The sequence below is a fragment of the Helianthus annuus genome, chromosome 3 (assembly GCF_002127325.2).
Source record: "Helianthus annuus cultivar XRQ/B chromosome 3, HanXRQr2.0-SUNRISE, whole genome shotgun sequence".
NCBI lineage: Eukaryota > Viridiplantae > Streptophyta > Magnoliopsida > Asterales > Asteraceae > Helianthus > Helianthus annuus.
In genome coordinates this window covers 83,109,887-83,122,610 of record NC_035435.2, presented here as the reverse complement: position 1 = coordinate 83,122,610, position 12,724 = coordinate 83,109,887, and the positions used below count along the sequence as shown (strand labels likewise).

Below are 12,724 nucleotides of genomic sequence, written 5' to 3'. Positions count from 1 at the left end.
CGCTTATTAATGTGGGAGATGTGATGTGGCTGAATCCTAGCCACATGTGTGAGTTTTCAGGGTTTAGTCAACTGGAGTGGGTTTTCTCCTTATAATTAGCATATATGTATATATATATATATATATATACTAGTCACTTACCCGCGCGATGCGGCGGGAGTGGTATCACTTAGGTTGGTGAGTTTAGGGCTATCTACGGGGATGTAGTTTCCAATGTGGCTTGTGACGACGATGGTGGTAGTGTAGCAGAATGTGATGGTCGGTTGAGGCCTTCTTCAGCGGCGAGAATCAGCGATTTGCGGCGATTGGTGGTTTCGTGATGGCGTTTGGTGGTTATTGTGCGACTCAGGAGAAAACAAAGAAAATTGTTTGATTCTAGTTATGTTACCTGAAATAGACGGACTACCTAGGCTTTTGTTGGTTCAAATTGTGATACAAATTCACAAATAACTAACATTAACTACTATATTGTAAGATGTACAAAACATAGTCAAAAATTTCCCAAACAGTCTTAGGTTTGTAAGAGTCCTTAATCTTGAATTCCTAAGGTTTGGAACTGAAATTTGTCACAAAATAAAGGATTTCCTTCAATTAGTTTCTTAAGTTCAACCAGCATCATACCTCGAGCAGATTTAGTATCTCCATATTTGGATAATTGTTCATTCTCCCTAAAGTAGTGATCTATAAAAGTCAGTCAGCAAAGGCGCGATAGATGATGCTTAATACAAAAATTAAAGTAAGATAAATAAGTTCGTTTACAGACAAATGGTTACAAACAAATCAATCGAGTCGTTAATCAAACGATTAAACGCATAAACAAAACAATAAATATGAATTTGTACATTCTGATACATATCTACTTAGAGGTGGCAGTTTTTTTATTTTTTTATTAACCATGCCGCTGCGCTCGTTGCGGCTGCCCTCACCGCGCCGCTGCGGCTGCACTTGTTGCGCTCGCATGCTCACTGCACCGATCAAATTTTAGTAAAGTACACGGATGGTAAGCCAGAGACAACTGAGGTGATGGCACCAAGCAAGAATGACACAGTGCTGAACACTGTTGTTCCCTTTTACCCTGCATATACCAAACAAACTTGCGATTAGTTTATGCACAGCTATTCATAATCATTTTATCATGAAATAAGGATACCTGAACAAATGTCTCGCTCGACCAATAGTTTCCCTTGACGCATTATGCAAGGTTCGCTCGGTCCAACAACTCAAGCAAATGTTTTCTATGTTTTTTAGGGGGAAGATGAGTGCATCTCTCCACAGGGCATACAAGACACAGGTCATTGGCGGAAGCCCGCCAAATTTAACATATAAAGTTTTTTTATATGTTAAATATGGCGAGCTGCCGCCAATAACCTGTGTCTTGTATGCCCTGTGGAGAGATGCACCCATGTTCCCCCTAAAATGCAAAGAAAACATTTGCTTGAGTTGTTGGATAGATTACACAGGCTCAGTTTTTGCATCACAGCCTCAAAACACTTTCAGTTCAGATAGATTACACAGGCTCAGTTTTTGCATCACAGCCTCAAAACACTTTTAGTTCAGACAGATTAAGAACACAAGGTCAGCTTATGCATCATAGACTCAACACTTTTAGTTCAGACAGATTAAGAACACAAGCTCAGCTTTCGCATCACAGCCTCAAACACTTTCAGTTCAGACAGATTAAGAACATTTGGACGGAAGATGTATAACCTTGTAAAGGGTAAAAGGGTTTGTGTTTTCTTGTTCCTTAAGAGTTGTACATTGTGCATTAAGTGTTTTTTCAACACCTTGTTCAATTACCATCTTGTCCTTCACATATGTTTATTAAGGATATCATTTGGCAAATCAGGCATTAACTCTTTTTATAAGTGAGCCGTTTGCCTCGAATCGGTGGATCTCTCCACAGGGCATACAAGACACAGGTCATTGGCGGCAGTCCGCCAAATTTAACATATAAAGTTTTTTTATATGTTAAATATGGCGAGCTGCCGCCAATAACCTATGTTTTGTATGCCCTGGGAGAGAAGCACCCATGTTCCCCCTAAAATGCAAAGAAAACATTTGCTTGAGTTGTTGGATAGATTACACAGGCTCAGTTTTTGCATCACAGCCTCAAAACACTTTTAGTTCAGACAGATTAAGAACACAAGGTCAGCTTATGCATCATAGACTCAACACTTTTAGTTCAGACAGATTAAGAACACAAGCTCAGCTTTCGCATCACAGCCTCAAACACTTTCAGTTCAGACAGATTAAGAACACAAAATCCGGAGTACACAACAAGAGTAATTTGCCACGAAACTTAAACAACCTTTAAGTCTCTATAAATAATTCAGGGATATCTACACTCTACTCACACTTTACAGCCTCAAACACTTTCAGTTCAGCTTTCTCTCAATGCTCACACATCTCACAAAACAACATCACATCTCACAAAAAGGGATGCCAAAAGCAGGGAAGTACAATCTACAGGAAAAAGCAACACTTTACTTTTGTGTGAAAGACAGCTTGCTTGCTGCAGTCTCTATAATATATCAACACTCTTCCATACACTGTTTGAAAGACAGCATGCTTGAAAGACAGCATGCTTGCTTCAGTCTCTATAAATAATTCAGGGATATCTACACTCTACTCACACTTTACAAACTCTCAACTACACTCAACTGGAAGACTCAGACATGTAATTGAGAGATGAACACAACTACGGGTAAAGCCATGGCTGCAACACACGGTTGCAAAGTGAGAACTATGCAACCTGGATATTGCCCCGCCAAGATGCTACTCGGATCTTCTATGTACCCTCAAAATACAATCATCATCACAGTCTATTGTGTTATGTAACCTCGCTTTAAAGCATGATGTACAAGAGTATTTTTCCACTAAACTTAAACAACCTTTAAAGCATGACCTAAATATCATAATTATCACACAACCATGACACTTATCAGTCCCAAAAATGAAGGAAAAGATCAAAATATAACAGAACAAAGTAAAATCAAAACTACAAAAACAATTTATCCTTTCACTATGTCATATCTGAAATTAATCTAACTATCATCACCAAAAATACAAATTCAAATATCACAAAACTTTCAACCTAATTTAAAATAACCGCATCTACTAACAAATCTACATCAAGATTAAAGATAAGAATCACAAAAGAACATGGTAAGATATATAACACTCATTGCAACTTATCAGAACATCAAACGGATCCCTTGTTCAAATCTGTGGATCCCTTGCCAGATAAAGCTTGTGATACATCTCATGAAACCCTAGATCTGCTCATCGAGCATCCCACAGAACAAACTAAAATCAAAAATACATTACAATCTATCTTTTCACTATTCCATATCTAAATGACCTAAATATCATAATTATCACACAACCATGACACTTATCAGTCCCAAAAATGAAGGAAAAGATCAAAATATAACAGAACACAGTAAAATCAAAACTACAAAAACAATTTATCCTTTCACTATGTCATATCTGAAATTAAGCTAACTATCATCACCAAAAATACAAATTCAAATATCACAAAACTTTCAACCTAATTTGAAATAACCGCATCTACTAACAAATCTACATCAAGATTAAAGATAAATCAACATTTAGAACCTAACCTGAGTCGATTCATCACAAAACACATGAGAAAATCCTTCGTAAACCTCAGATTTCGTCCTTCGAACATCCGTCAACCGCTTCACCTGAAAAGTAAGAATCACAAAAGAACATGGTAAGATATCTACTAACAAATCTACATCAAGATTAGAGATAAAGCAACTTATCAGAACATCAAACGGATCCCTTGTTCAAATCTGTGGATCCCTTGCCAGATAAAACGGATCCCTTGTTCAAATCTGTGGATCCCTTGCCAGATAAAACGGATCCCTTGTTCAAATATGTGGATCCCTTGCCAGAACATCTCATAAAACCCTTGATCTGCTCATCAAACGGATCTGGTGATAGATCTCATGAAACCCTAGATCGCCGAGAAGAGAGAGAAGAGAGAGAGAAGAGAGAGAGAAGATCTGATGTTGTTTTGTGAGATGTGTGAGCATTGAGAGAGAAAGCATATGGTGATCCGTGTGAAGTCAAATGGACGGTCCCGATGTTGATCCGTGTGAGAAAGTAAAACAATTGGACGGCAGATGTATACCCTTGTAAAGGGTAAAAGGGTTTGTGTTTTCTTGTGCCTTAACAGTTGTACATTGTGCATTAAGTGTTTTTTCAACACCTTGTTCAATTACCATTTTTTTAACTTTATCACACGGATCAGACATGTACTTTTAGATCTGTGAATCGGTGATAATACTTTTACAACTGGAAGACTCAGACATGTAATTGATAGATGAACACAACTACGGGTAAAGCCATGGCTGCAACACACGGTTGCAAAGTGAGAACTATGCAACCTGGATATTGCCCCGCCAAGATGCTACTCGGATCTTCTATGTACCCTCAAAATACAATCATCATCACAGTCTATTGTGTTATGTAACCCCGCTTTAAAGCATGATGTACAAGAGTATTTTTCCACTAAACTTAAACAACCTTTAAAGCATGATGTACAGCTGTTTTAAGCACAAGAAACACATATGTAACCTCACAGGCTCAGCTTATGCATCATAGCCTTAACAGTTTCAGTTCAGACATATTAAGAACACAAGCTCAGCTTATGCATCATAGAGTCGACAGGCTCAGCTTATGCATCATAGCCTCACAGGCTCAGCTTATGCATCATACCCTCACAGGCTCAGCTTATGCATCATAGAACACTTGGGAAACATCCAAGCCATCTAGGTCGTATAACTTAGGACCTTAGTCCGACAACCATCAAACTCTGCCATCTGTCCGGCCCTTAGAAACACCTTTGTCTTACTAATCTGCATTTGACATATAAACAAACAAGTAAACATTAAAAAAATTAAAAAGGTAAATCCTAACTAAAACATCGGATGTAGGAAATAACCGCATCTACTAACAAATCCACATCAAGATTAAAGATAAATCAACATTTAGAACCTAACCTGAGTCGATTCATCACAAAACACATGCGAAAATCCTTCGTAAACCTTAGATTTTCACAAAACCATGACACTTATCAGTCCCAAAAATGAAGGAAAAGATCAAAATATAACAGAACAAAGTAAAATCAAAACTACAAAAACAATTTATCCTTTCACTATCCCGAAAAATGAAAAAATATATCAAAACATCCCACAGAACAAACTAAAATAAAAAGTACATAACAATCTATCTTTTCACTATTCCATATCTAAAATTGACCTAACTATCATAATTTTCATTGAACTACAACACTTATCATCCCCAAAAATACCTAAATATCATAATTATCACAAAACCATGACACATATCAGTCCCAAAAATGAAGGAAAAGATCAAAATATAACAGAACAAAGTAAAATCAAAACTACAAAAACAATTTATCCTTTCACTATCCCGAAAAATGAAAAAATATATCAAAACATCCCACAGAACAAACTAAAATAAAAAGTACATAACAATCTATCTTTTCACTATTCCATATCTAAAATTGACCTAACTATCATAATTTTCATTGAACTACAACACTTATCATCCCCAAAAATGACCTAAATATCATAATTATCACACAACCATGACACTTATCAGTCCCAAAAATGAAGGAAAAGATCAAAATATAACAGAACAAAGTAAAATCAAAACTACAAAAACAATTTATCCTTTCACTATGTCATATTTGAAAGAACTTACAACAATGCAAGAGGGAGATGTGAAAAGCCGACAAAAATTTTAAAACCTTGATGTGAGAGCCGAGAAACAACGCAAGATCCGAATGCAAAGAGTTGATATATTCTGAAATCGAAGTAAATAGAAGTTGTTAAGTTGATGTTTTGAAAGTAGGATTATTCAACTGAGATAAACTTACAATTTCAGTTGAGTGTAGTTGAGAGTTTGTAAAGTGTGAGTAGAGTGTAGATATCTCTGGATTATTTATAGAGACTGAAGCAAGCAGTGCTGTCTTTCAAACAGTGTATGGAAGAGTGTTGATATATTATAGAGACTGCAGCAAGCAAGCTGTCTTTCACACAAAAGTAAAGTGTTGCTTTTTCCTGTAGATTGTACTTCCCTGCTTTTGGCATCCCTTTTTGTGAGATGTGTGAGCATTGTGAGAGAAAGCATATGGTGATCCGTGTGAAGTCAAATGGACGGTCCCGATCTTGATCCCTTTTTGTCTGTAGCATAAGTCAAATGGGTTAAGATCAGTTAAAAAACAAAAAGCATAAAAATAACAAAACACATCATAAAACACAAAATATAGTCAAGTTTATATTCTCTCAGTAGCATAGCATGTTAAAAATTAATATTCAAGGCTTAGAAATTACCAAAAAAGAGCGAAAAACCGACTGAATTCGAATCTCAGCCCATTCTTGACACTAATGCTCCGTTAGTTCTCGCAAAGTCAACCATCATAAAAAGAAATCAAGTATTAGTAAAGATTTGATATTAGTTATAACCAGTACACTATTAACTTAAAATAAATTTAATATAAATCACATTTTGTCAAGTTGCAAATATAAAAACCTTTATTATAAAAAAAAGAAAAGAAAATTGATGAATGATGATAAACTTTACTTTACCTCTGCTTGAGTGAGCATGAGACCACTAAGTGAGGGAACATTCTGCATATGAAGCCCCCATCGATTCGAATGAAGCAGCGTTCAGCGTCGCCAAAGCCAATTCCGAGACTCTCCAAGCAGATACACTTTCTCCGGCAGCCAGAAGATCGGAGTGAGCTTGTTCTGTAATAATAGTGATCGTGACAGTCGTTAACCAAAGGTATAACTAATTAAATTCAGATCCTAAAAAAAAGTTTCCTTGCGAGTTGCGAGTGACATACCTGAGTCGATTCATCACAAAACACATGCGAAAATCCTTCGTAAACCTCAGATTTCGTCCTTCGAACATCCGTCAACCGCTTCACCTGAAAAGTAAGAATCACAAAAGAACATGGTAAGATATATAACACTCATTGCAACTTATCAGAACATCAAACGGATCCCTTGTTCAAATCTGTGGATCCCTTGCCAGATAAAGCTTGTGATACATCTCATGAAACCCTAGATCTGCTCATCGAGCATCCCACAGAACAAACTAAAATAAAAAATACATTACAATCTATCTTTTCACTATTCCATATCTAAATGACCTAAATATCATAATTATCACAAAACCATGATACTTATCAGTCCCAAAAATGAAGGAAAAGATCAAAATATAACAGAACAAAGTAAAATCAAAACTACAAAAACAATTTATCCTTTCACTATGTCATATCTGAAATTAATCTAACTATCATCACCAAAAATACAAATTCAAATATCACAAAACTTTCAACCTAATTTGAAATACGCGCATCTACTAACAAATCTACATCAAGATTAAAGATAAGAATCACAAAAGAACATGGTAAGATATATAACACTCATTGCAACTTATCAGAACATCAAACGGATCCCTTGTTCAAATCTGTGGATCCCTTGCCAGATAAAGCTTGTGATACATCTCTTGAAACCCTAGATCTGCTCATCGAGCATCCCACAGAACAAACTAAAATCAAAAATACATTACAATCTATCTTTTCACTATTCCATATCTAAATGACCTAAATATCATAATTATCACACAACCATGACACTTATCAGTCCCAAAAATGAAGGAAAAGATCAAAATATAACAGAACAAAGTAAAATCAAAACTACAAAAACAATTTATCCTTTCACTATGTCATATCTGAAATTAAGCTAACTATCATCACCAAAAATACAAATTCAAATATCACAAAACTTTCAACCTAATTTGAAATAACCGCATCTACTAACAAATCTACATCAAGATTAAAGATAAATCAACATTTAGAACCTAACCTGAGTCGATTCATCACAAAACACATGAGAAAATCCTTCGTAAACCTCAGATTTCGTCCTTCGAACATCCGTCAACCGCTTCACCTGAAAAGTAAGAATCACAAAAGAACATGGTAAGATATCTACTAACAAATCTACATCAAGATTAAAGATAAAGCAACTTATCAGAACATCAAACGGATCCCTTGTTCAAATCTGTGGATCCCTTGCCAGATAAAACGGATCCCTTGTTCAAATCTGTGGATCCCTTGCCAGAACATCTCATGAAACCCTTGATCTGCTCATCAAACGGATCTGGTGATAGATTCAAACGGATCTGGTGATAGATCTCATGAAACCCTAGATCGCCGAGAAGAGAGAGAAGAGAGAGAGAAGAGAGAGAGAAGATCTGATGTTGTTTTGTGAGATGTGTGAGCATTGAGAGAGAAAGCAATAGATCGCCGAGAAGAGAGAGAAGAGAGAGAGAAGAGAGAGAGAAGATCTGATGTTGTTTTGTGAGATGTGTGAGCATTGAGAGAGAAAGCAATTGGTGATCCGTGTGAAGTCAAATGGACGGTCCAGATCTTGATCCGTGTGAGAAAGTTACAAAATTGGACGGCAGATGTAGAACCTTGTAAAGGGTAAATGGTTTTGTGTTTTCTTGTGCCTTAACAGTTGTACATTGTGCATTGAGGGTGTTTTCAACACATTGTTCAATTACCATTCTGTCCTTCCTATATCCTTATTAAAGTAGTATAGATAGGGAGAAGATCATGCGAGAACCACCTCTTATTGTGAGAACCGCGAGAACCAGTGTGAACACACCAAAAATGCCTAAAAATAGCTAAAAATCACACAAATTTTTTTTTTTAAATATTTTTATATAAAAATCGCTACTTTTTGAAGCCAAAAAAAAAAAAATTTTTTTTGCCACTAAAAGTAGCGATTTAAGCATAAAAAATATTAAAAAAAATAAATTTTTAGATTTTTTTATGTTTTTTGGGGGTTTAGTTTTTAGTATTTTAGTTTGGGGGTGGGGGGGGGGGTTTAGGTTTTTTTTTTTTTTTTTTTTTGGGGGGGGGGTTTAAGTTTTTTTTAGGTTTTTTGAGGGTTTTAGTTTTTAGCATTTAGCTTTAGGGGGGGGGGTTAGGTTTTTTTTTCGGGGGGGGGGGGGGTGGGGGTTAGTTTTTTTTGGTTTTTTTAGCTATTTTAGGTTGTGTTCACATTGGTTCTCAAGGTTCTCACAATAAGGGTGGTTCTCGCATGAGCCCCTCCCTATATATATATATATATATATATATATATATATATATATATATATATATATATATATATAGGGTAGGGTTCTAGAGTGAACAACCTCCCAAGAGTGAACTGCGTGAACTGATCTGAACCATTGATTATTATGATCTTGAGATTTTAAATTGGTGGCAGGATTGTAATTATTGGGTTAGTTTTTAGTGTTTTATTAAAAACAAAAGGGTAAAAGTGTAATTATATTAATTGGTTATTTAAAATCCAAAAACCAAATAATTTCCATATTCTCTTCTCTGATACAATAAAATCCCTTAATTATCTATAGGTTAGTTTGTGAATCCCTGGATTTCTCTTTTATTCAAAATTGCGTATCCTCTGTCTCTCTTATCTTCATTGGCAACGACAAATAAACGAAGAAGAACACCGTCCGATCATTCAAATCGCCGAAAAAAAATCTTCTGATCTTCAACCAATAAAGGTACACAATGTAAATCTTAATGTTTATATGTTTCTGAAAGTAGTTGCATGTTGTGTTCCTGTTTTTAATGAACTAAGAACATCAAATCAGAATTAGGGCTTGAATATTGTGTTCTGATAGTTGTTTAGTTACAGTGATTTAGTACAATGGTGTGAATTTTAGGAGTAGGCATTCGATTTCATGTTAAATTCCTTTGAAGGAGAATGTTGATTTAACAAATTCGGTGATTGTGCTCTATTTTTAATCAAGTGTAGGCATGTTTGTTTGCTTTAGATAACCTATAATCGATGATGTACACCTGTGTACGTTGTCCTTAATTCGGTTGAGATGGAAGAAAAATCCTCGCTGTACACATGTGTACAATGTGGTTAACAAGGCTGATTTGTGCTCTGTTTTTTGATTTTGTTGAGTAATAAGTTTAATTAAACAAAATGATGGATTGTGCTATGTTTTTAAGTGATTTTTGGCTCTTCGGTTGGTTGACTTGATGTGGAATCGTTTATGTACACATGTGTACTGCTTGCCCAAAAATCTTAATTTTACGATGTACACATGTGTACTGATAAGTAGGTTCTTTGATACACATATGTGTACTCGGATGTTTGATTATTGGTACACAAATGTATGCTCCTTTTGGATACGTAAGGGGAATTATTGTATTACTGTAAATTGTAAAGATTATTAATTATAATGTCTTATTTGCAGTAAATTGGTCTTTAAAACTGCAACTAGCATTGGGTTGTACCATTTCAAATGATGTATTTACAACCAAGTAAATGGATTAATGATGGGGTCATAAATTGCTTTGCATCGATGCTAAACTATGGGGAAAAGGAGCGAACAAGCGGAGCAAATATTTTCGGGGATGCTGATAAAATAAAAGGAACAAAGCCGCGATTGTTCGGCCATACCGCCAAGAAGGCATGCTTGACATGTTTGAGGAAAAAGTACGCAATAAAGCTAGTTACTTCAAAGGTCAACGAGCATCGTAGTCGCATCATGGCTGAAGCAGTCGAACATCACAAGGCTAGCGGAATAGGTTGTAACTAGTACGTATATGTTGGTTGACATTATTAAACGTGTGACGGTCTGATGTTTCATATGTTGATAATATTAAACATGTGGTGATTGGCAGTCTAAAAACAATTGATGTTTTGGTGTTTTGTTTTTGTTTTTGTTTTTTTTTTTTTTTTTTTTTGAAACAGTGGAACACAAGTTGATTTTGTATTTGTATGGCTTTTTTGTTTTTTAGACTAATTGACATGTTACTGTACTTAATATAGGTTATGTATAATAAATTTCATTCAACACTTTCAAAATACATATGTGCATAGTTGTAACAGAGTAAACTCAGTACACATGAGTACTTGTTACGAAAATATTCAAGTACACTTGTGTACAAACATAGTAAGCATATAAGTACACATGTGTGCATAGGCGTGCAAATAGGTCTTTTGAAGTAGCAACAGCCGAGTCCCACAAACCGTCATGAGCCGGTATAGCTCCATAATAAGAACCCAATTCCTCAAGTCGGGCTGCAAGAAGAGTGAAATGACGGCCTTCATCTTGTGAAACTCTTACAAAATCATCAAAGAAATCTCTTGGCATTGACTCTTGCTTACCAAAAAGCGCAATGATATCATGTTTAAATAGTATACGCAAACACTCACACAAATTATATAACACATTTGCATTTTGCAACCGTTATCAATCACTACAAACACCTAGAAGAAGTTCTGGAATATAATACCCAAGACAAATCAATGGCCCAGCTTTCAGTATGCACAAGGCTGTGCACAATGGCATGTCTGCTTCGTAAGCTTCCGGCTTTCCCAAGCTTCGGCATAAGACTAGGCGACACTAGTTTCACCTGCATAATAAATTGTTATCAACATTATATAACTGAAAACCAGCTAGGCATTTTATCAAATACTTGGTGTGCATCCATGAAAAAACAAAACTAGCAAACAGAATTGAGCTATATTGCTACAGTGTTGAAAGCTAACATTGGTGAATTATATTGTATTATACACATGTGTACTATCATGTTGGCATGTATAGAAGAAGCATTACACATGTGTACCTCGGACCTGAATATTATACACAAACAAAAAATGGCTAAAAGCTCAAGTTTTACAAACCTGGTTTTACAGCGGACTGCCGGAAAAAAAGGCTTTTCATAAACAAACTTGGGACAGCGATGACAATAATCGAATCTAAAATTACAAACTCTGATTATTCTTCGCCGGAATCTTAGTCCGGCTCTGATGAATGTCTGACGAAACAATTAACGGTAACGGCAATAATCGATCTTTCGGCGACAACAATACCCAGTCAAATAGCGGCAAGGATGCAATTGACGACGACGGCAATAATCGATCTTCCGGCAAGATATGACGGCAAGGATGCAATTAACAGCGACGACAATAATCGATCTTCCGGTGTGATATGACGTGATGAACAACCAAATATGAACTTGAATATTCTGGATTTATGAAATTGATGAATGGCCGACGTGAAGTTTGGATCAGTCAAATGAAAATGTGGATATTTGTTGAAGAGATTATGAATGATAATCTTGAAAAATAAAAAATATGTTAAAGATTTTGAATTAATAATATTTTTTGTAACTGGTATGAATTAATAACAAAATAATTTAAATTCATTTTTTATAAAATTACAATCCAACCCTTGTCAACTTTATATGAAATGAAGGGTCCAGATCAGTTCACGCAGTTCACTCTTGGGATTTTGTTCACGTTTGAACCTAATCCTATATATATATATATATATATATATATATATATATATGGTAAGGTTCATGCGAAAACCACCTTTATTGCGAAAACCAATGTGAACACAACCAAAAATAGCTAAAAAAACCTAACCCCCACCCAAAAAAAAAAAAAAAAAAAAAAAAAACCTACCCCCCCAAGCAAAAATGCTAAAAACTAAACTCTCCCAAAAAACCTAAAAAAAACCTAATCCCCCAAACCCCCCCCCCCCCCCCCACATAGGCACACACACACACAAAGCTAAAATGCTAAAAACTAAATCCCCTAAAGAACTTAAAAAAATA

The 12,724-nt window shown here is 35.6% G+C and overlaps 1 protein-coding gene and 1 long non-coding RNA gene across 2 annotated transcripts; both read right to left on the bottom strand.

The window, feature by feature from the left end:
* Window positions 1-5,664: 5,664 nt before the first annotated feature.
* Window positions 5,665-5,992, bottom strand: LOC110902392. The gene is made up of 2 exons (XR_002571077.2): window positions 5,933-5,992; window positions 5,665-5,859 (listed from the first exon to the last, which is right to left on the bottom strand). It is a non-coding gene; the product is annotated as an uncharacterized LOC110902392 (long non-coding RNA).
* Window positions 5,993-10,942: 4,950 nt separating this feature from the next.
* Window positions 10,943-12,418, bottom strand: LOC110902390 (uncharacterized protein HI_0077-like). Its single transcript, XM_022149065.2, has 2 exons — window positions 11,396-12,418; window positions 10,943-11,310 (listed from the first exon to the last, which is right to left on the bottom strand). The coding sequence occupies exons 1-2, from the start codon at window positions 11,519-11,521 to the stop codon at window positions 10,996-10,998; spliced, it is 441 nt and encodes a 146-aa protein (XP_022004757.1). The 5' UTR covers window positions 11,522-12,418; the 3' UTR covers window positions 10,943-10,995.
* Window positions 12,419-12,724: the final 306 nt, after the last annotated feature.